At 40.1% G+C, this 24,444-nt stretch overlaps 1 protein-coding gene across 1 annotated transcript in view; it reads left to right on the top strand.

Moving 5' to 3' along the window:
* LOC309565955 (mucin-5AC-like) overlaps positions 1-24,444 on the top strand; it is a gene marked incomplete at both ends in the record, with an annotated part of 316,230 nt that overhangs the window by 60,611 nt on the left and 231,175 nt on the right. The window contains 2 exons of the mRNA XM_082270984.1: positions 6,448-6,706; positions 21,006-21,120. Of these exons, the coding sequence (XP_082127110.1) occupies positions 6,448-6,706; positions 21,006-21,120 (374 nt within the window). The remainder of the gene's footprint in view (positions 1-6,447; positions 6,707-21,005; positions 21,121-24,444) is intronic.

A 24,444-nucleotide genomic window follows, 5' to 3' on the forward strand; every position in this document is an offset into this window, starting at 1 on the left:
ATGTGGAAAGCATGTGAGCATGACTGGACGTTCTTTGGGAGCAGGTATTTTTCACTAGATTGGATAATTAAGGAAATATGTATACCATTTTTTTGAGAGGCTTAGTAACTTAACCTCTTCATCTATAAAATGTGTTAATTTATGTAAGCCCTGACTAATATGTATATATATATATATATATACAGTGGGTACGGAAAGTATTCAGTCCCCCTTAAATTTTTCACTCTTTATTATATTGCAGCCATTTGCTAAAATCATTTAGGTTCATTCTTCTTCCTCATGAATGTACACATAGCACCCCATACTGACAGAAAAACACAGAATTGTTGACATTGTTGCAGATTTATTAAAAAAGAAAAACTGAAATATCACATGGTCCTAAGTATTCAGACCCTTTGCTCAGTATTTAGTAGAAGCCCCCTTTTGATCTAATACAGCCAGGAGTCTTTTTGGGAAAGACGCAACAAGTCTTTCACACCTGGATTTGGGGATCCTCTGCCATTCCTCCTTGCAGATCCTCTCCAGTTCTGTCAGGTTGGATGGTTAACGTTGGTGGACAGCCATTTTTAGGTCTCTCCAGAGATGCTCAATTGGGTTTAAGTCAGGGCTCTGGCTGGGCCATTCAAGAACAGTCACGGAGTTGTTGCGAAGCCACTCCTTCGTTATTTTACCTGTGTGCTTAGGGTCATTGTCTTGTTGGAAGGTAAACCTTCAGCCCAGTCTGAGGTCCAGAGCACTCTGGAGAAGGTTTTTGTCCAGGATATCCCTGTACTTGGCCGCATTCATCTTTCCCTCGATTGCAACCAGTCGTCCTGTCCCTGCAGCTGAAAAACACCCCCACAGCATGATGCTGCCACCACCATGCTTCACTGTTGGGACTGTATTGGACAGGTGATGAGCAGTGCCTGGTTTTCTCCACACATACCGCTTAGAATTAAGGCCAAAAAGTTCTATTTTGGTCTCATCAGACCAGAGAATCTTATTTCTCACAATCTTGGAGTCCTTCAGGTGTTTTTTAGCAAACTCCATGCGGGCTTTCATGTGTCTTACACTGAGGAGAGGCTTCCGTCGGGCCACTCTGCCATAAAGCCCCGACTGGTGGAGGGCTGCAGTGATGGTTGACTTTCTACAACTTTCTCCCATCTCCTGACTGCATCTCTGGAGCTCAACCACAGTGATCTTTGGGTTCTTCTTTACCTCTCTCACCAAGGCTCTTCTCCCCCGATAGCTCAGTTTGGCCGGACGGCCAGCTCTAGGAAGGGTTCTGGTCGTCCCAAACATCTTCCATTTGAGGATTATGGAGGCCACTGTGCTCTTAGGAACCTTAAGTGCAGCAGAAATCTTTTTGTAACCTTGGCCAGATCTGTGCCTTGCCACAATTCTGTCTCTGAGCTCTTCAGGCAGTTCCTTTGACCTCATGATTCTCATTTGCTCTGACATGCATTGTGATCTGGAAGGTCTTATATAGACAGGTGTGTGGCTTTCCTAATCAAGTCCAATCAGTATAATCAAACACAGCTGGACTCAAATGAAGGTGTAGAACCATCTCAAGGATGATCAGAAGACATGGAAAGCACCTGAGTTAAATATATGAGTGTCACAGCAAAGGGTCTGAATACTTAGGACCATGTGATATTTCAGTTTTTCTTTTTTAATAAATCTGCAACAATATCAACAATTCTGTGTTTTTCCGTCAATATGGGGAGCTGTGTGTACATTCATGAGGAAGAAGAATGAACTTAAATGATTTTAGCAAATGGCTGCAATATAACAAAGAGTGAAAAATTTAAGGGGGTCTGAATACTTTCCGTACCCACTGTATATATATATATATATATATATATATATATATATATATATATATATATATATATATATATATATATATATACACACAGTATCTCACAAAAGTGAGTACACCCCTCACATTTTTGTAAATATTTAATTACATCTTTTCATGTGACAACACTGAAGAAATGACCCTTTGCTACAATGTAAAGTAGTGAGTGTGCATTAATGTCTAAACTGCTGGCAACAAAAGTGAGTACACCCCTAAGTGAAATATGTTCAAATTGGGTCCAAAATGTCAATATTTTGTGTGGCCACCATTAGTTTCCAGCACTGCCTTAACCCTCTTGGGCATGCAGTTCACCAGAGCTTCACAGGTTGCCACTGGAGTCCTCTTCCACTCCTCCATGACGACATCAGGAGCTGGTGGAGGTTAGAAACCTTGCGCTCCTCCACCTTCCATTTGAGGAAGCCCCACAGATGCTCAATAGGGTTTTGGTCTTGAAACATGCTTGACCAGTCCATCAGCTTTACCCTCAGATTCTTTAGCAAGGCATTGGTCGTCTTGGAGGAGTGTTTGGGGTCTTTATCATGTTGGAATACTGCCCCGCGGCCCAGTCTCTGAAAGGAGGGGATGCTCTGCTTTAGTATGTCACAGTACATGTTGGCATTCGTGGTTCCCTCAATGAACTGTAGATCCCCAGTGCCAGCAGCACTCATGCAGCCCAGACCATGACCACCATGCTTGACTGTAGGCAAGACACACTTGTCTTTGTACTCCTCACTTAGTTGCCACCACACATGCCTGACACCATCTGAACCAAATATGTTTATCTTGGTCTTAACAGACCACAGGACATGGTTCCAGTAATCCATGTCCTTAGTCTGCTTGTCTTCAGCAAACTGTTTCCAGGCTTACTTGTGTTTATCTTTAGAAGAGGTTTCCTTCTGGGATGACAGCCATGCAGACCAATTTGATGCAGTGTGGGGCGCATGGCCTGAGCACTGACAGGCTAAACCCCCCACCCTTCAACCTCTGCAGCAATGCTGAAAGCACTCATACGTCTATTTCCCAAAGACAAACTCTGGATATGACGCTGAGCAAGTGCACTCAACTCCTTTGGTCGATCATGGCAAGGCATGTTCTGAGTGGAACCGGTCCTGTCACACCGCTGTATGGTCTTGGCCACCATGCTGCAGCTCAGTTTCAGGGCCTTGGCAATTTTCCTATCGCTTAGGTCATCTTTATGTAGAGCTAAAAATTTTATTTTTTCAGATCTTCAGAGAGTTCTTTGCTATGAGGGGCCATGTTGAACTTCCAGTGAGCAGTATGAGGCATTGAGAGTGAAAACACCAAATATAAAACACCGTCTCCCCATTCACACCTGAGACCTTGTAACACTTACGAGTCACATGACACCGGGGAGGGAAAATGGCTAATTTGACCCCAATTGAATGTTTTTGCTTAGGAATGTACTCACTTTTGTTCCCAGCGGTTTAGACATTAGAGTAGAGTAAATTAGAGTAATTTTGAGGGGACAGCAAATTTACAATGTTATACAAGCTGTACACTCAGTACTTTACATTGTAGCAAAGTGTCATTTCTTCAGTGTTGTCACATGAAAAGATATAATAAAATATTTACAAAAATGTGAGGGAAGTATTCACTTTTGTGAGATACTGCATACAGTATATTATAGTTCTAAAATGGCTTGCATCTATAGCTTAAAGTGTATTATTTATGGTTTGAATAGAGCGTGAATAGGATAAGACCCCTGTCAATTTTTTTTTTAGTCTGTCTTTGTCCTGTTGGGGAGATTTTCCTTCATTATTTTAAAGACAAAATCTAACCCTTTCATATTCCAAAACTAAAAAAACAAAAAGTATGGGCATTGCATACACCTAATTTAGATAACAAACGTCACTTAAACCCAAAACTTCTAGCTAAATGCAAATAGACTTATCAATGGGAGGAGGTAGAGCTGGAATTTTTATCACTGTTGGGTAAAGTGGCAAAACTGGGATCAGTCATCATATTGGGGAACTTCAATTATCCCGACATTGACTGGGAAGAGGGGACTGCACACTCACAAAAGGCCCGTCTATTCATGGAAACCTTGTAAGACAACTACATGTCACAGTTGGTGGATTCTCCTACTAGAGAAAATGCAGTCCTGGATCTATTGATCACTAATGACCCAGACCTAATCTCGGAGGTAGGAATCCAGGACAACCTGGGCTCTAGCGATCACAGGATGATCACATTTAATGTAAATAACAATATAACAAGGCAAGTGGGGAACATAAGAACCCTAAACTTCAGAATGGCAAACTTTCCAAAATTGTGCTCATTGATGGAAAGGGTAAACTGGGACCAAACCCTGGGATCACTGACCACTGAGGAAAAATAGGAATGCTTTAGGAACATATTAAACAAATGCATCTTGCAGTGCATTCCTATGGAAAATAAATTTAGAAGAGACAAAGCCAAACCTGGCTGGCTAAACCGTAACGTTAAAAAACTTATTAGGGGAAAAAAAATGGCCTTCAAGAAATATAAATCAGAGGGTACAGTATCGGCTTTCGAGCAATACAAGGAGGCAAATAAGAAAAGTAAATACAAAATCCAAATGGCTAAAATCAACTTTGAGAGACAAATAGCGGAGGATAGTAAAAAGAACCCAAATAAATTCTTTAAATATATCAACAGCAAAAAAACTAGGGCAGAGCATATTGCACACATAATTAACGATGATGGGAGGATGGTTACAGAGGACACTGAAAAAGCAACCGTGCTGAACACTTTTTTCTCGTCAGTCTTTACACAGGAAAAGGAGGGGTACACTGACCATGACTGTATGTTTAGTAGTAATACACAGGTCTTGCCGCTATGGCTAACAGAGGGTGAAATCAGGGAAAGGCTGGATAAAATTAACACAAACAAATCACCAGGCCCTGATCTTTGCTGACAGTATTATGACAGGAAATGTACCAGGGGATTGGAGGAAAGCTAACGTGATACCAATATTCAAAAATGGGCAGAGGCATATCCCGGGAAATTATAGGCCTGTCAGTTTGACATCGATAGTATGTAAACTTCTGGAGGGGATGATAAGGGACTATATCGTAGAGTTTGCTAAAGACAACAACATCATCAGCAGTAATCAGCACGGGTTTACAAATGGGTGTTCTTGTCAAACCAATCTCTTAACATTCTACGAGGAGGTGAGCTGTGAGCAAGATAGGGACAGACCAGTGGATGTGGTGTACCTGGATTTCGCTAAGGCGTTTGATACAGTTCCCCACAAGAGCTTAATTTATAAAATAATGTCTGCAGGTATCGACAGCAGGGTTTGCTCTCTGGCTAAAAGGGCATGTCCAAAGGGTGGTAATAAACAGCGCATACTCAGACTGGTCTGAGGTGGTAAGCGGGGTCCCCCAAGGCTCAGTCCTGGGACCAACCTTGTTCAATTTATTCATAAACAGCATTGAGGACGGGATCAGTAGTTCGATATCAGTTTTTGCAGATGACACAAAATTGGGCAGGGCAATAACTGCACAGCATGAAGCAGATATCCTACAGAATGACCTGGACAAAATAACAGAGTGGGCAACGACATGGCAAATGAGGTTTAATGTGGAGAAGTGTAAGGTTTTGCACTTGGGGACTAAAAACATAAAAGCACAATACACGTTAGGGGGGAACCCTTGGGGGAAATCAAAAATGGAGAAAGATCTGGGAGTCTTGGTAGATGATAGACTAGGCAATAGCATGCAATGTCAAGCAGCAGCTGCCAAAGCCAGCAGAATATTAGCATGCATAAAGAAAGGGATGTATTCCAGAGATAAGCCTATAATCCTTCCACTTTATAAAACTCTGGTCCGACCACATCTAGAGTATTGTGTCCAGTTCTGGTCGCCAGTCTTCAGAAGGGATGTGTTGGAGCTGGAGAGAGTCCAGAGAAGGGCAACTAAACTAATTAGGGGATTGTAGAACCTTAATTATGAAGAGCGTCTGCAATCGCTTGATTTATTCTCCCTGGAGAAGAGACGCCTGAGAGGGGACATGATAGCAATTTATAAATATCTCAATGGTGATCTCGGCATAGAAAAACAGCTATTCAGTCGAAGGTATTGCATGAGGACTCGAGGGCATACAATGCGATTAGAGGAGAAGCATTTTAACCTCATGCAACGTGGGGGGGTTCTTTACTGTTAGGGCTACAAGATTGTGGAATTCTCTACCACAAGAGGTGGTTTCTGCGGGAAGTATGGTGGCTTTCAAAAGACTCTTAGACGTACATCTCAAGGATCAGAACATTCAGGGGTATGTGAGATGATTACAGCCACACACACCTACACAGGTTGAACTGGATGGACTATTGTCTTTTTTCAACCTCACCTACTATGTAACTATGTAATGTATATTCATATTTCAAAATCCCTGCTTAGGTGCATAATTTGTAGTTTATAGTTTTTTTTGCCATTTGTAGTTTGTAATTTGTATATGGGGGTCAGCCATAGATACAGTACAAGCTGTGCTTTCTATTCCTTATAAAGGAAAATGATAGGATATAGCAATAAAAAACAGCTGAGTTGTAAATGTTTCTTTACATTTTAATTAATACGATATGTCCTTCTTTAATCTGCATTTTCTAGTCTTAAAGCCCAAAGAAAGTTGGCTCTGCAGTACCTGGGGTAACTCCCACTTTAGGACATTTGATGGAGAAATCTATCGATTTCCAGGAATATGTAACTACCGTCTTGCTTCTCACTGTGGAAGACACTATGAAGACTTTAATATACAGATTCAACAAGCCAAGATCAATGATCTACCCACCATCTCTCAATTATCTTTGAACATAAATGAGTTGCTAATAGAAATAATTGATCATGTTCCTTTAATCCACGGACAACGGTAAATGTGATTTTCATTTGTTATGCTAATATTTCTTTTATTTTCCATAATAATTTTTATTGGAAGTTAAAGGAGGTAAGTACATTACAATGGTTATACAGAAACTTATAACACTGAGCATTTAATTATGAGTTAACATAGAGGTTAGAGAAACCATAAAATCAATAACAGTGGGAGCATATACGGTAATTACATTCTATGGAATTGTACATCGGGTAGATATAGTGCGGTAATGGGGGTGGGTTGATTCTCACAGTGTTCATTTCACATTTCATAAATTTTCTATTTGTTTTTTTTCCAAATAGTTATTGAATTAATTCTTTTGGTGATGCTAATATTTCATGTAGTAAAGTACATTAAACAGACTCTGTCACCGACCTAAAAAAAAACTGTAAATCAAAGCACAAACAAATCAAGTATTTTAAGTGCTTACTGTCTTTTCCTTTCCATTAAAAGAGAAATTTGGGTTATATAAAAAAAAAACATAAATACTTACAGTACCTTTGTGCTGCAGTATCAGTATGATACTGCAAATGTCTCATGTCCAGTGGTGACTCTAGGAACAATATATAGGGGGGGGGGGGGCACATAAGACACCACAGTTAAAACTGGGGAGGCATTAATCATTTTCACTGTGAGCAGAGGCGGACGGGAGAACTTTATTTATTTTTTTAATTTTTCAACTGTCGCTTAAATTTTTATGTTTAATTGCCTTCATTGCTGACAAAAGGGATGTAAACATTCCTTGTGATGGCAATAGACAAGACAGATCTCTCCTCTACCCTCTAAAGCATTTGTTCACTCCAAGATCGGAGTGATGAAATGCTTTCCATTTTTTTTATAATTGCAAAGTTTACATCTGCGGAGGCGTCAGCTGGTCGATAGGGTGTCCCAGTGGGATGGGACAACCTTAGAAAGCCGTGGAAGGCTGAGGGTGGAGGGCATCCCCTCCGCTTCTTGTAAAAGCGATCTAGCGGCTAGTTAGCCATTATGATTGCTTTTACAAAGAACCGTCGGCTCTAAAAATCAGCACCGGGCAGCTGCAGGCATCATCGCAGTATACCCACTTGACAGGTATGACTCTGGTCTGCAGGTGGTTAAAAAAGTTATTAGTAATAGGCAGCATAAAGGGGTTATTGTGCTGCCACTGGTCACTGATGCAATAGTGACCAGTGGCAGTTAATTAAGCCCTTTGTGCTGCAGTAGTGGCACCAGTGTCAGTGTTTATTATTAACCTCCTCATGCTGCAGCAAAATAGCATTAATTGACACTGACACTGGTGCCACTACTGCAGCACAAAGGGGTTAATCAACTGCCACTGGTCACCAATGCATCAGTGACCAGTGACAGCACATTAACCTCTTCATACTGCATATTTCTTATATCATTGTTAATTTATTTAGCCCCCCACCCAAACAGTTAACCAATCCACCCAGTTTACAGAAAAGGCCACACATTACATTGTTAGTCTGTCAATGTGCCTTACAAGTGAGCCAACTGCCTTACTTGCACAGTTGCACTTTCCTCCTATGCAGCGAGCTGGCACTGCTCTCGCTTTCATCCCACTTCAGGGCAACTGAGTGACGTCACTCCAGGCTGGGACAATAGAGCATCTGTCTTGTGGATATCACTCCTACCTGACAGGGAAGTTAATGTGTCTTTTAGCAGGCTGGTGCCGCCATGTAGGAGGGGTGTGCACCTGGCACTCATCTCCTGCAAATGTGTACTGTAGCAGTGGTGATCGCACAGGTCAAGGATTAAGCAAAGCACCAGGCAGCATTGTGAGTCAGAAACACCTGGATCCCCCCCCCATAAAGTTGTTGCGCCCAGGGCTTCTGCCCCTCCCCCCGCCCCAGCCCTGCTGCCCAGCAGTCTAATTTAGCAGGGGAGCACACGGGGGGGGGTAAGGAATGACATGGGGGAGGCAACTCCCCCCCAGCCCCTCTGTAGTGACACTACTGCCCACTTCAGAATTGCTGGTCTGCTCAAAGTGGAGAGCAGTGCATGTCAGCCATCGCTCTACCTCTGCCCCGCTAGTGCTCACTGGAGTGCCAGGCAGTAGAGGGGGAGGACGCAGCTGGCTTCAGATCTCAGTTGAGCCAGCTATCAATCAGGTGGCTGGGTGGATCCAAACACTATGGTCATCATCCTTCCAGAGCTTTGCGATGTCAGTTGAGAGAGGGCAATAGCCTGTTCCCAACTGACTCTGGGTCACAGGAGTGCAAAAGTAAATGCACCCGTGATGCCCACAAGAGAAGTATGCTTTGGCCATACTTCTCTTTTAATTCTTTTTTTATTCACTTGCAACATGCTTTTAATAATGCTAGAAATGTTGACATCAGTAGAGTAATTTTGTAAGCAAAGCCCTCTCTGAGTGAGTGTCTCAGTGCTTGCCCAGCTTCTCTGCACCTCCCCTCACCTACCTTCATAAACTTTTATGTGGGGGCTTAGGTGGGAAAGAGTGAAAGGGAATACTATAGACTATTGCTTGAGTGAGAGCTCTGAATCTGCTGGGGTAGCTGGCATCACATCCAAGATGATGGCACTCAGCAGCAGATCTCAAGGATTTTTGTTGTCAGTGTGAAGGAGGCTTTTTTAGCTAAACAACATGCATAAAATATATGAAAGGCACATATAGGCTTATGAAAAATGTTTTGTTAAACTTATTAGTCTGGACCGGTAACCATTTGGAGGTGTTTCTTTACCTAGTGTGATGAGAGTTCTTGCCTCTTTAAGTGGGCATCTGTTACATGGATCATCCAGGTTCTGATGGCTGGGCCAGATTTAGGATTCCAAACATTAGTGCATCATCCTGATTGCAAGGAATCTAAACACGACACGGTGGCTTGTGGCAAGGTGCTTATAGCCATTTATTCAGCCCAAAGGGTTTTATGAGGTCAAGAAAATCACATTTGCATCTGTGTGTAGCTCATAATATGTACTATCATAAGGAAGAACTCTCAACTATCTACAACTAATATTTGTGGTTTAATTAGAGATTAAACATATTCCCTCTACTATAATAAAACGAGTATTGCATGCAGACTGATTGGCACCTTGAAAATGGTATAACTTCATAATTTCTTATAATTTTATGGTTGCCAGATTTGAAGGATTCTTTTTGATGGCTTGTGCAGTGATAGTTATCCACCCTGATCTGCACACAAGGTGTCTGCTACTAACCACTACTACTTGCCACTGAATTAGAAAAATGTATCTATAAAACCATCTCACTTCTATATTTTAATGTCACCCCTGGACTCAGTGGCACATTGTAGGCATTATATAGTCTGCCTTCTCACCATTCAGACCTGTTATCACACCATCTGGCAAAGGGAAAACTTACAGCACTGACTTCCATTTCAGTCTGAGATTACATCTGAATGAATGCTGAGAGCTGGAAGATATGAAAGGTGTGTCACAATAAACCATGTCCATTAGGAACACCTATGCTTGAACATGAACATGCCATGCAATCAGGGCCATGGAGTACCATGGCACATTTTTTTATGATATATATATATACACAGTCAGGTCCATAAATATTGGGACATCAACACAATTCTAAGCTTTTTGGCTCTATACACCACCACAATGGATTTGAAATGAAACAAACATGATGTGCTTTAACTGCAGACTTTCAGCTTTAATTTGAGGGTATTTACATCCAAATCAGGTGATAGGTGTAATAATTACAACAGTTTGTATGTGTGCCTCCCACTTTTTAAGGGACCAAAAGTAATGGGACAATTGGCTGCTCAGCTGTTCCATGGCCAGGTGTGTGTTATTCCCTCCTTATCCCATTTACAAGGAGCAGATAAAAGGTCCAGAGTTCATTTCAAGTGTGCTATTTGCATTTGGAATCTGTTGCGGTCAACTCTCAATATGAGATCCAAAGAGCTGTCACTATCAGTGAAGCAAGCCATCATTAAGCTGAAAAAAAAACAAAACAAACTCATCAGAGAGATAGCAAAAACATTAGGTGTGGCCAAATCAACTGTTTGGAACATCCTTAAAAAGAAAGAACGCACCGGTGAGCTCAGCAACACCAAAAGACCCGGAAGACCACGGAAAACAACTGTGGTGGATGACCGAAGAATTATTTCCCTGGTAAAGAAAACACCCTTCACAACAGTTGGCCAGATCAAGAACACTCTCCAGGAGGTAGGTGTATGTGTGTTAAAGTCAACAATCAAGAGAAGACTTCACCAGAGTGAATACAGAGGGTTCACTACAAGATGTAAACCATTGGTGAGCCTCAATAACAGGAAGGCCAGATTAGAGTTTGCCAAACAACATCTAAAAAAGCCTTCACAGTTCTGGAACAACATCCTATGGACAGATGAGACCAAGATCAACTTGTGCCAGAGTGATGGGAAGAGAAGAGTATGGAGAAGGAAAGGAACTGCTCATGATCCAAAACATACCACCTCATCAATGAAGCGTGGCGTGGGCATGTATGGCTGCAAATGGAACTGGTTCTCTTGTATTTATTGATGAGATGACTGCTGACAAAAGCAGCAGGATGAATTCTGAAGTGTTTTTGGCAATATTATCTGCTCATATTCAGCCAAATGCTTCAGAACTCATTGGACAGCGCTTCACAGTGCAGATGGACAATGACCCAAAGTATACTGCGAAAGCAACCAAAGAGTTTTTTAAGGGAAAGAAGTGGAATGTTATGCAACGGCCAAGTCAATCACCTGACCTGAATCCGATTGAGCATGCATTTCACTTGCTGAAGACAAAAATGAAGGGAAAATGCCCAAGAACAAGCAGTAACTGAAGACAGTTGCAGTAGAGGCCTGGCAGAGCATCACAGGGATGAAACCCAGCGTCTGGTGATGTCTATGCGTTCCTGACTTCAGGCTGTAATTGACTGCAAAGGATTTGCAACCAAGTATTAAAAAGTGAAAGTTTGATTTATGATTGTTAATCTGTCCCATTACTTTTGGTCCCTTAAAAAGTGGGAGGCACATATACAAACTGTTGTAATTCCTACACTTTTCACCTGATTTGGATGTAAATACCCTCAAATTAAAGCTGAAAGTCTGCAGTTAAAGCACATCTTTTTTGTTTCATTTCAAAACCATTGTGGTGGTGTATAGAGCCAAAAAGATTAGAATTGTGTCGATCTCCCAATATTTATTGACCTGACTGTATGTATATATATATATATATATATATATATATATATATATATATATATATTTAGAACTTTTCAGGATTTTACTCTAGTCTATACCCAAGTCATATTAATAAATAAAGACATTTCATTTAACAGGCAACACAAGAAGCACAAATTCTGTTTCTTAACAGAAAAATAGTTTTAACAACCAAGGACACCTGAAGGGTAACTCCACTTTTGTGGGAAAAAAAATAATATAGCATATACAATTGAGACACAATTCCCATTGTAATTGAATTTTATTAAAAATTAGCTTTCCTTTTCAATCTGCAGCGCTGTACTTTTCTGTAAAATGGAATGCAATATGGCTACCTGGAGGCATTTTGTACACAGATGGTGCACAGAACGCCCCCCAAGAAACATAATTTCCTGCTTGTGTGATATTCACCGAGGTCTGCACTAAGATACACATTAGATTTAGACCATCCCCTGCAGCAAAAATGTAAATCTTTAGGACAATATCTTAAACAGTGGGTAGCAAGAATTCAAAATAATTGACTCGCCCTACCAAAGAATTTTAGCTACCTGCACTTTAAAACAAAACCCTGCCATATGGCAAAATTAAAAGAAATTTGAGAAAAAAAAATGTTATAGCACATAATTAAAAAAAAAAGTTGCAAAAGGGTTCTAAAAGTGTAGCTCTATATCAGATCATATTCTAGCAGATAGTATACAAATGCAAGCTATTCTTGTTAAAAGTAAACAGTTTGCAAACAGAGCAAGCTACCTATTATGGAACTGGCACTATGTTTACAACCAGACTGGGTGACTATTTCAAGTCTACGGATTTCCTGCAGATTCTTGGGAGAAGGATGCCCTGCCTGATCACTACTGTTGCTGTTACAGATAGGGACCTACTTGCTCCTACCCACACCACCCCCACCCCTTTCCAATTAGAGTAAATTTTCTCTTGTGCAAGGATCAACGCCTCCTTTGTCACGGCCCATAGCCTTCATTAAATTAAAAGCTAAACTTGGCCTCAGAGATGTGTTGAGGGACAGACATACGGAGCTCAAGTGCTACTCCTCTCATGCAGTCACGCACGGTGGCCTGTCCGCATTGACATGGCTCTAGGTAACTCTGAAATGTTAACTTATGTAGAAGATTCAGCCTATGAACCCCGTTTAATATCTGATCACACTCCTCTCTGGGTACACCTGTCAGTTGCTGGCCCATGACTCACCCCTTGTGGCGCATCAACCTATTATGTTATGGTTCCCGGAGCCGCAACCTCTTCTGAGTGACCTAGCTGATTTCATACAGCACAACAAGGGCACAGTTTTGGCAGCTATCCTGTGGGACACAATGACAGCTTTTCTTCGAGGGCTTATTATCAGTGCAAAGTTTAGTCTGTATCAGCAGTTTTGTAGTTATTGTTAAACAGGAAATGTTTCATTTTAATAAAAGTGTGCCGATCCACGCTGTCAGGAGACAGGCTGATTCACCTCTCTGTATCAAAATACTGCCATGCTGAATGCCTCCTCAGACAGCACACTGGCTCCAGGGCAAGCCAGAAGCACCAGTGCATCTGATTGGTGGTCATTCCTGGGCACCCAATAGTCGAAAGGGTTCTCATTTCTGACCATGTCTGCATCAGCCCTGGACCTGATGCAGTCAGCAATCATTTGGCTCAGGGGCTTCCTGTGAGAGCTGCCTGTAATTGGGCCTGTCCTCTGTGGTTTAAAAAAAAAAAAAAAAAAATAGTGTTAAGGAAGCTATTGCCACTGCTGCTTCTCCATTCATGGATCAGAGGATTGGAGGCCCATTGATCAACAGTAGATAGTCAGTCTAATATCATATTTATTGATTAAATCTGCCTGTTCTCTCTCTCCATCAGAAGTAGTGGCCTAGCCAAATAGGTTTCAAAGTAGAGGATGAAATTCTGCAAGACTAGATGTCAAAAATTTAAAGAAAAATAAAAATGTTATGTCCATTAACAACCTGCTTGCTCAACCCCTCAGAAATTGTTAAATATACAAAAGGCTTTAAAAGTATGCTTGAAATTTCTAACACTTTTCTGTGTTTAATTTAAAATAAAAATATATATTTTTTTTCCAGATGCAATCTACCATCTCTCTCTGCCTTAAAACTATTGATTGCAAATCTGTATACCTTTCTCTCTTCTGAACTGGAAAAAATAACCCATTTTTTTATTGCAATATGTGGCCTGTTCAAATTGGCTTAAAAAATATGGTACCAATCTGTTAACATTTACCATCTTCATTCAGGCTTTAAAAAAAGGCAACAATTTCTTATTTCTAGCTGCATTATATTCTCTCTCTCAGAAATAGCGGCCTGTCTGAAAAGGATTAAAAGCCATGCAACACATCTGTAAAGGTTTATGTTTTCAATTAGCAAAAAAAAGAACCTAACTTTTATTTCCAGATTAAAAAAAAGCATAGTAGCAGTAGTGCAAAATCTGTCCATTTTCTCCTTCTACAGTTTCTGAAACAAGATACTAAGTTATAGTTTTCCAGATGCAAAATGTCTGCTCAATCCTGCAGAAATTGCCGCCTGTCCATATAGGTTTGAATGTTAATTTCTGTGATCCCATGAGCAACTGTGTAGAGACAATATGTTAATGCTGCTTACACTGATCACTCCCCTTTAGGATAGTGGAAAAGTGATGTTTGTAATTATTAATTGAATTATAAACTAAATAAAAACCTCAATTGTATAGAAAATCCATGGTTTTTGTGCTAAATTATAATGCTGTCCTGTGATCCGTACAATTTTCAAATAAGTATACAAATAAATAAATAATTATATAATTATAAAACAAATAAACTTTTCAACCTCAAAACATAAACCCATGCTACAATGTTTAAGTGTAACAAAAAAAGGTAAAAAATGTGTGTTTTAGTTCACAATTATGAAGAAACTCATTCACCAGTATTCAATCAGCACTCGGCTAGATGATCCATAACTGCAGTCTTTTGAAGCAGTATATCTGGTGTTCTTTTCTCTTATAATTCCCCCTAAGGTTGTGTGCTTACCTCAAGGGATGCGATAACGCGCTCAGAATTATTCAATAATAGCCTGGATTGCCACTGGGAAGCGCTGGGTGATTTTCTTCCAGAGTATGTGTTCCCAATCAGCCGGTAATGTGCTCAGCCATCCATATGGGGAAAGAAATTGAAAAACCCATAGTGCAAATAACATCGATATATAAAACATGTTTTATTTAAAAGATTAAAAACACTCACACAGTTCTGGTGCTTCAGTGCACCAGTCTACACAGACAGATTCCAGAGTTCAGGAACAATCAGTTCAAATGTGCCGCCGTTGCTACATGTATCAGTTGTTGTCTCGCTGAATGATACTCTCTCCACTGACAATAGCCTGGCCCCTCCCCTACGAGTGTCGGCACCGGGACTACGTGCCTTCCTCAGGGAGATCGGATTGGTTGGTGAACCTTCTGTGTTTTATCAAGTGAAGATTTATGTAATTAGTCCCCAGGTGTCTGGAAATTACTAATCCGATTACCGTATACATGTATAACCCAATGTATCTAATTTTAATACCCCTACACAGCTATGTCAGCGAGACATATTCAGCAGGGGGACATTGTAACCAAATGTTTTACATCATAGAAAAAAGAGACATAGAAAAGTTTGAACACAAGTGCCGACTCCTATATCATGTGTAAAAAAGGAGAACTAACATATTAGTATGCAAGATTTATTTGGGATGTATGATGTTAGAAGTGTATATATATGCCCTGTGGATTCTTATTAGCTTTACCTATATGATGATTCTTATGAGACCACTCCATTTGTGTGATCTGATTTACCTAATTACCACAGCAATACTTAAGCTCTGATATATATTAATCACATCCAATATATATTCTACATAAATGCAATATTTTTGGAACAACTAGGTATCAATAAGGTTACACTGAATGATGATATTATTATGATTAATACAAATCTCCCAGGAGGTGTATGCATTGATATTATACGACATATTATTATGGGGCACCTAATACCATTATCCCCGATTTATTCTATAATTACATAGACAATTGAGTACTGTCCGTGATACTTTTTTTTATTTGCACTAACATACAATTTTTCAGGACAAGCTTTCGGGGTATGTCCCCTTCATCAAGATCCAAGCAGTACTGCTTGGATCTTGATGAAGGGGACATACCCCGAAAGCTTGTCCTGAAAAATTGTATGTTAGTGCAAATAAAAAAAGTATCACGGACAGTACTCAATTGTCTATGTCGCAAGTGCACTAATACGGCTACAATGACTTCTATAATTACATAATACTAGTCCATAGCAAACCATACCATGGTCCTCATACTATGTACTAATATATGCAGGACACCATTATAATTTAGCACCATTATAATTTAGCACAAAAAATACAGATTTTCTATACAAATGAGGTTTTTATTAGGTTTATAATTCAATTATCAATTACAAACATCACTTTTTACTATTTTAGCATTTGTATGTGCAGCACTTTTACACTGACACAATCCACTGCCCTACTGACACCGTCCAAACACTGTCCAATTGCCCTACTGACACTGTCCACTGCAACACTGACTGACACTGTCCACTTTAAAGGTAGGTTAAGTTTAGATTTTTACAGTGACAGTTGTTTAATTATATTTTTCTACGTTTTCTTTACTATTTAGTTTAGCCTCGCAAGTTAATATCTTTAAAAAAAAAAAAAGAAAAATCTATCCTGCAGATGTACCAGTTAGAGTGTGGAGACAAACCATTTACCACTGACAGGGGTGCCTACAAGGATCATATTTTGTTTATGCATGTAAAATATTTTTCCCTGAAAAAATGGTTGCTGCAACTGCCTGTTTAACTGCAGTGTGAGCCAGAGTTTGGCTTAAATTTGTTAGTGCATCAAAATCTACTAATACATCTAACATGCCCCACCCCCAGACTGACAATGCTGCTGTCCAAAGGTGTATCCCGTGCTCCTTCATCCACTGGGAGGGCACTCTAATACCTTTTTAAGATAGTTACATATTTAAACTTGTGTCTTTTTCAACCAGATTAACTACAGTGTCTAACAAAAGTGAGTACATCCCTAACATTTTTGTAAATATGTTATTATATCTTTTCATGTGACAACACTGAATAAATGACACTTTGCTACAATGTAAAGTGGTGAGTGTACAGCTTGTATAACAAAATAACTCAACACACAGCCATTAATGTAACAGCAATGTATAAAAGTGAACATGTCCAAATTGGGCAAAAAGTGTCAATATTTTGTGTGGCCACCATTATTTTCCAGCACTACCTTAACCCTCTTGGGCATGGAGTTCACCAGAGCTTCACAGGTTGCCACTGGAGTCCTCCTTCACTTCTAGATGATGACATCATGGAGCTGGTGGGTGTTAGAGAGATTGCACTTCTCCATCTTCTGTTTAAGAATGCTCCACATATGCTCAATAGGGTTTAGGTCTAGAGACATACTTGGCCAGTCCATCACCTTTACCCTCAGCTTCTTTAGCAAGCATGACACTCCCAACACCATGCTTGACTGTAGGCAAGACACACTTGTCTTTGTACTCCTCACCTGGTTGTCACTGAAAGTGATTGGGCCAATGCCCACCTCTTTATATATATATGTATTATAGTCCCTTGACTATGAGCAAAGTCTAATCTGTTCTATGCAAGAAACGGAGTCCGGAAGAATACTTTCTCTCTGTGAAATGAGACCAGGCAGCCAATATACAGGTCAAAAGCATTCTTAAGGTTTATTCAAAGTGTAGGAGTTCTTATACAGGAAAATACACAGGAAACAGAATGGGAGGGGGGAAAAGTGCTCTCAAGTAACTGAACAATGGGTTAAACAGTAAATGTTTGCTGGATATTGCAAAATCTGCCAGTCTAGACTTTTCAACTTAGTATAACAATAAGAGGAACTTTAGGTGAGATATCGTCAGGAAGCAGAATGTATCTTTAGCTAACGTGTTAGAGACATTTAAATGTGTTATATGTCTGAGTATTCTATAACTAAAGCCTTTAAGCAACTTAACAATATATAATGAAATAACTCAAAGAATTCAGTGATGTACCAAAATGGTGTGACACAGGTCAAGCTAGAAAATGGTGGCAAGCAACAAAATGGTGGCGCACATGCCTGTCACGCCCCTTCAATCCCCTCTAAAAAATCATAATTTAATTTACCTGATTTTTTCCTATCATTTCTATGGTGTCATCAGAGGACACAAGGTCTCCCTGGAAAGAGACAGCAGGTTAGGCGACAATGTCCTTGGCTTCCTTAGTATAATTAAAAAAAAAAAAAGGACCTAATCCTGCCCACCTAAATGGTAGACTTAGCTTTCTTGGCTTTATAGAACTTTACATATTCCTGATAATCAAGGGGGGTTTGAGTCTGTTGTAACAGCACACCTTTTACGGTTGTTAAAAATGTGTCAACATTTTCAGCATCTCTCTTAAAATACAAACTTACATAAGATCCTCCTCTGCTAGTTGAGTCTGGATTATTTGTGGTTTTAGCAATTAGGTACATAATAAGTTTAAAACAAGCATATAAAAATAATAGAAAAAGTAAAATCATCACAATCATCATAGCAATGTCTTTTAACCAGGAAAACACTCCTTCAAAACCAAAGCCCCCCATACTTGCAAAGGGGTCCCAGTTTTTAGCAATGTTGCGGGCCTCTTCTTGCAATTTATTGACCTCCTTTCTGTGTTGGGCAATTATGTCATAGTAATTTGGCACTTCCAAAGTGGTATTGTATATCCAAGTGCAACACTCATAGTCTTCAGTGTGTTCACAAAGACCAGTCAGTGCAGCACTCATACTCTCCATAGCTAGATCATGTAATTCTAACTTTTTCCTAATAGCCCTTTGTTCAAGATTTAGCAATTTAATATCATCTGAATTCTTTTCCATGATCTCATCAATGGTCCTAGAATAATTATTTAATTTTTTCATCATATCTATTGCCCACCCTGTCCAGGAAGGAAGCCAGGCCCAAGCCTGATCTCCCTTGCTGAACAGATCTCGTTTGATTCTATGTCTTAAGGGATATCTTGGATGTGTACTTGCTTCAAGCATATGCCCATTTTTGTCATTATCCACAACATTCCTTCCCACAAAATACATATATACTTTGTCCCAGTGAAAACGGTCTTTGGGCAATATATTCTTGTAGGAATTTACTCTGTTGCGACCACCAGCTGGTCAAATATTCTTTGTATGTCTCGGGAGAAATTCTGGTAATTACTCATTATAGACTTATTTAAACTAGGACTCGATATGTCAAACATAGAACATGATCTTCCCAATGGAACTATGCAGGAAGTAATATTAAAAATTGACTTTTTGCAAATGGAAGGGTTAACACATGTGTTATTTTCCAGGCTGAAACACCAGTCTGGGAAATGGCTCCTACCGTCTATTGGGAAAGTGATATTATTATTACTTGATACATTGGTTAAAGCGGCAGAGGTTTCTTTAAGAAACTGGGTAATATTCAAAGGGACAGCAATAAGAGGGATGCGGGCTGTTTCAGGATGGAGTTTGCTACATATCCAACATTTTTCAAAACCTGACTTCCTTGCATAAGCATATTTAAATTTTGTTAATAGCATTTCACTATGAAAAGTGGGTGGATTCTCATCTACACCATTCTCAATACTCAATTCTCTCTTTTTTTCTGTTATGTATTTCATATGAAGGGTATGGTCCGCATATACTTCTCATGATACCCAAGTCCTCAGGATGGTAGATACAGTTAGTAACAGCCCATACAAAGGAAAACACTGAAAATGAAGTCAGGAGTATCAGCAGCCATAGTTTGCCTGTGTCCGGTAAAATTAGAAAAGTCATTTTCTACAGGGTCTGGGCGGTCTGCCCCCGTCAGTACCCCCTTTTCTTGACTGTCCTGTTCAAGGTCAGGGCGGTCTGCCCCCGTTAGTACCTCCTTTCTTGCTTCTGGATCCTCCGGCTCAGGTCCTCTCTGCATCAACTTCACTCTAGTGGCATGGATCCAAGTAGGGCTGTGTTCAGTCAAGACGGCGGTCCTGGTAACTGCTACCACGGTGGTCTCAGGGCCATAGGTGAAATCCTGTTGTTTCTTTCCTTTGGGCAGCAGCTTCACTACCACGACGTCTCCTCCTCTGAAAGGATGGGTATTTTCCTGTAAAGAGAAAAGAAAGGTGCTAGCAACTTTTCGTTCTGTTCCACTTGATTTGAAGTTTCAATTACTCTTTTCTCAATTTGTCTTTATTTGTGCTATTCATTCTTTCCATTATACCTGAACTCTGCGGTTAATAATCTATTTTCAAGATTTTAACTAGTTCCTGGTATATTTTTGATATGAAAGCTGGAGCATTATTAGAACTAATTCAAAGCAGGCACCCCCATCCAGGAATATGCAAGAGAATGTAAGTTCATTTACTTTCTGTCTTGGCAATAAAAATCTTTCAAACTGAGAGCATTAGATTGCATCTCCTTTTTTTCTCCCTGCTGAGCGTGAACCTTACCGCACTCGGAGGGCAGGCTAGGTGGAGAGAGTGGAGATAACAGATTGTCGATCTTAATGATATCTGTGCATGTATGACTCCTTGGAGTATTTGTTTTGAGGTGAGCTGCTAAATTAACACTGTTACTGGGAGCACCTGTGTGAAGTGTGGAGCACTGGCACTTTAATCATTAAATACAGATGAAGATCTAAAGAGTCTTTATTTGAATTGATTTCTTTGATTACTTAATTTTGAACTTTTGGAATGTATTATTCACCTGATCACCAAACACTGGGACTTTTGTTGCACTTTTGCACTTTATATTAGCATTCATTAGCTTTTATATTAATGTATACATTTTTATCCAGTTTATGCACATTATCATTGGTTTGTTTGGCACAGCAATATTTATGTACATTTACTGATTTTTTTCACTTGGCGCAGCGATATTGTTTATTAATTAGTCACTGGTGTTTTGTGTTTAGTACTGATTGTTTGCAGCCTTGTGTGCACCATTTTATATGGTTTTTTGAATTGTTTTTGAATTTTATGGTTTGCGCTGATTATTACTATTTTTATTCAGTTAATTAAATGATTACATATTTCTTTTGTCTTCTCATTTAATACATAGGTTAAAACTTCCGTATATTGATAATGGCATCCAAATAGAAAAAAATGATGATACACTGAAAATCAGCGTTAAGTTAATGTTAGATATTTCTTGGGAACAAAATAACACCATTCATGTAAGTATGTATGGGGGGGGGGGGAATTTAATGCAAGTTGACAGACTACATGAATTTGTAGAGGGTACATGCTGTTATTTCATGAAGGGTAGATTTAGATATGTGCCTAAATCTCCCTTTTTCTAAAGCCTGATGAAGCCTGAACCATGTTCAGATTGTACTCCAGAGGCTACTGACAGGTGGTGAGGAAGTGAGGAGATTCCTCCTTACCACCTGTTTTAACCCCATTTTTGTTGAGAGATCAATGAATATAGGCACATGTGGCAAATATTTTGTCAATGTACTGCAGCTGTTTAGATTTATCTTTATATAATGTGAAATAAAATTGAATTGTTTTTCAAGATATCATTTCACCTATTATTGGGAACAACAACATACAGTATACTAGTTTACATGTGGCATAACAAATATTAGCCCATCTCAGGGCAAATTCAACAGGTAGAGCCCTCTGGTTTTTTTTAGTTTTACTGTCTCTTCTGGTCTCTTGCATTAGGCTTGCTGTTTATAGTGCTCAGTGGTATGGTATTCTTTGTAACTGATTTGGGCTTGGAAAAGCCTTAACATACCTTTATGTCTAAGTGGAATAATATTTATTCCCCTCACACAACAATTCTCTATGCTAGATTTACCTGAGTAATAATCACATCCTTCAGCACAAGTGTCCTTACACAGTCTTTCTAAAGAAAAAGAAGGGGTAGGTCAGATGATTCTGGTAGTTATTGGACTGGATTGGAAAACTGTTTATCTAGCTGGATTTTTAATTCCATGCCTTCAATTGTATGTTATTTATTTAAGAAAACATAGATTTAATAAGCATAGTGAAAAAAAAAGTTTTAAAACATACACCATAATACCAAAAGTATTGGGGCACCTGCCTTGCACATGAACTTTACTGGCATCCCAGTTCTAGTCCGTAGGGTTCAGTGTTGACTTAGCCCTGCCTTTGCAGCTATAACAGCTTCAACTCCTCTGGGAAGGCTGTCCACAAGGTTTAGGAGTGTGGCAATGGGAATGTTTGACCATTCTACCAGAAGCGCATTTGTGAGGTCAGGCTCTGATGTTGGAAAGAAGGAATGGCTCACAGTCTCCACTCTAATTCATCCCAAAGGTGTTCTATCGGGTTGAGGTCAGGACTCCGTGCAGGCCAGTTAAGTTTCTTCCCCTTAAACTCACTCATAGCTGTCTTTATGGACCTTGTGCACTGGTGTGCAGTCATGTTGGAACAGGAAGGGGCCATCCGCAAACTGTTCCCGCAAAGTTGGGAGCATGAAATTGTCCAAAATGTCTTGGTATGCAGATGACTTAAGAGTTCCCTTCACTGGAACTAAGGGGCCAAGACCAACCCCTGAAAAATATCCCCACACCATAATCCCCCCTCCACATAATGATTTAGCGTTTTGAGACATAACTTTTTGTCAGAATATAGTTTTGCTAGCAAAAGCTGAAAGACACAAATGCTAAAAAAAATTCTGATAAATGCTACTGCAAAAACACTGCAAAACTCATTCTACAGCCACAGATTTCTACAGCTAAGGCTATTGGCATTTTTAAATGTCCAGTGTGCATAAGGCCTAAAGGTTCAGCTTTTTCTTTTTAAATGACAAACTTGTTATACTTACCTGCTCTGTGCAATAGTTTTGCACAGAGTGGCCCCAATCCTCTTCTTCTTTGGTCCCCAACCAGCGCTCCCTGCTTCTGCCCCATGACCAGTGCCCCCAAGAGCAAGCCACTTGCTATGTGGGCACTGGTGCATGCTTGCTCCTGAGCCCTGTTCTATGCATCCATAAGATGCATAGAGCCATGGTTGGGCCCTGCCCCCTACTCTCTCCTCGTTGGCTCACTGGCTGTGATTGACAGCTGTGAGAGCCAATGGTTCCCCCTGCTGTCTGAGCCAATGAGGAGAGGGAGTCCTGGGACAGCCGAGACTCTTGTGCACATGGCTTGATTGAGAGGGGGCTCAGGTAAGTATTGGGGGGGCTGGGGGGGGCTGGGGGGGGAGCAGCACACGGAAAGTTTTTTAAAGAATGAATGAAGGTAGGAAACCTTCAGCCTTTACAACCATGCTACAGATACAGATACAGATACAGCTATGTAGGAGCAAGTTGATAAGCAAAGTAATGGTTAGGTCATTCTTACTTTGTAGACAGCAGAGATATTGTGATGCATTATTTGAATATGTTCTGTTGGATTTAAATAGAGTATAATATAGAAATGTATATAAAATTTACAATCATGTTGCATTTTCAAAACATCATCAACGGTGATTGCCACCGCATTCTCTCTTTTAATGATAAGTGTATTTTCAGTATTTATCCTTCATTCTCATACCTGCAGCCTGCTCAAATACTGTAAGTCAATTGCAGGGGGGCACCTGACCTCCATTTATCTCTCCTCATTTAGAGGGACTTTACCTAATTTGGGACCAATTCCCTCTAGCCCTCTTCTTCCAAAGCTTTCCCTCTCTTTGGTATGATTTATAAACTGTTTCCAAAAACCTACTATTAACTACAAAAACTGTTTTTCAGCACTAAACCTTTCATCCAACCTCTGGAATATTACTTGTATTATATATTATTATTAATACAGACACAAAATAAAGCAAATTGTTACAGTAAAACAATAACGATGTGTGAACCAAATACTTCTGGACCCAAACCCCCCCCCCCCTAAATCCTGACTCTAGGGGTGTCCTTAATTTAGGATATATTTATTTAGAGGTGATATGTCTTAGATTCTGTTTATACCCCTCCCACTGGCAGTATGGTGCAAAACAGTGACTAACAGTGGGGACCAGGTGGCAGCGGCTTCTGAACAAATGTTGCAGCACAGTCCCACTCCAATATCATGATTAGCTCTGGATGTAAGCAGCATCTCTGAATAAACAGCCTACAATTTTTCTCTCTTCACTTTACACATGACTCTTTTTGAGCCCAGTGTTCTTCTTCCTTTTATCTTCCCTTTCCTGGCTTACAGTATTCTTAAGACTTGTAGTCCCACCCTGTCTCTCTTGGCTCCTGGGGACTACACCCTCCATAGTTTCCTGCAGCTCCAAATATCCTTCCTACTCTATGGGCAAGCTTTTTCCTGCCCTCCTGAAGCCAACAACAGTGGTGGTGGTTATAACTCTCTGACAGTCTTACAGTTTTGTCCTCTCTCCCTCCATTCTTCCTGAATGGATGCTCCTCCCCTCACTTGTGACAGGGAGAGGTGACAGCCGCTCTACATGGGTGGTTTTTAAACAGCCCAAACTGTGCTGCAGGACAGTTTGTATATAGTGGGGTCACAACTCCTCATCTAGGTTACCAAACTGGTAAATCACCTGGG

Source organism: Pelophylax lessonae (assembly GCF_965119305.1).
Source record: "Pelophylax lessonae genome assembly, chromosome: 10".
Lineage (NCBI taxonomy): Eukaryota > Metazoa > Chordata > Amphibia > Anura > Ranidae > Pelophylax > Pelophylax lessonae.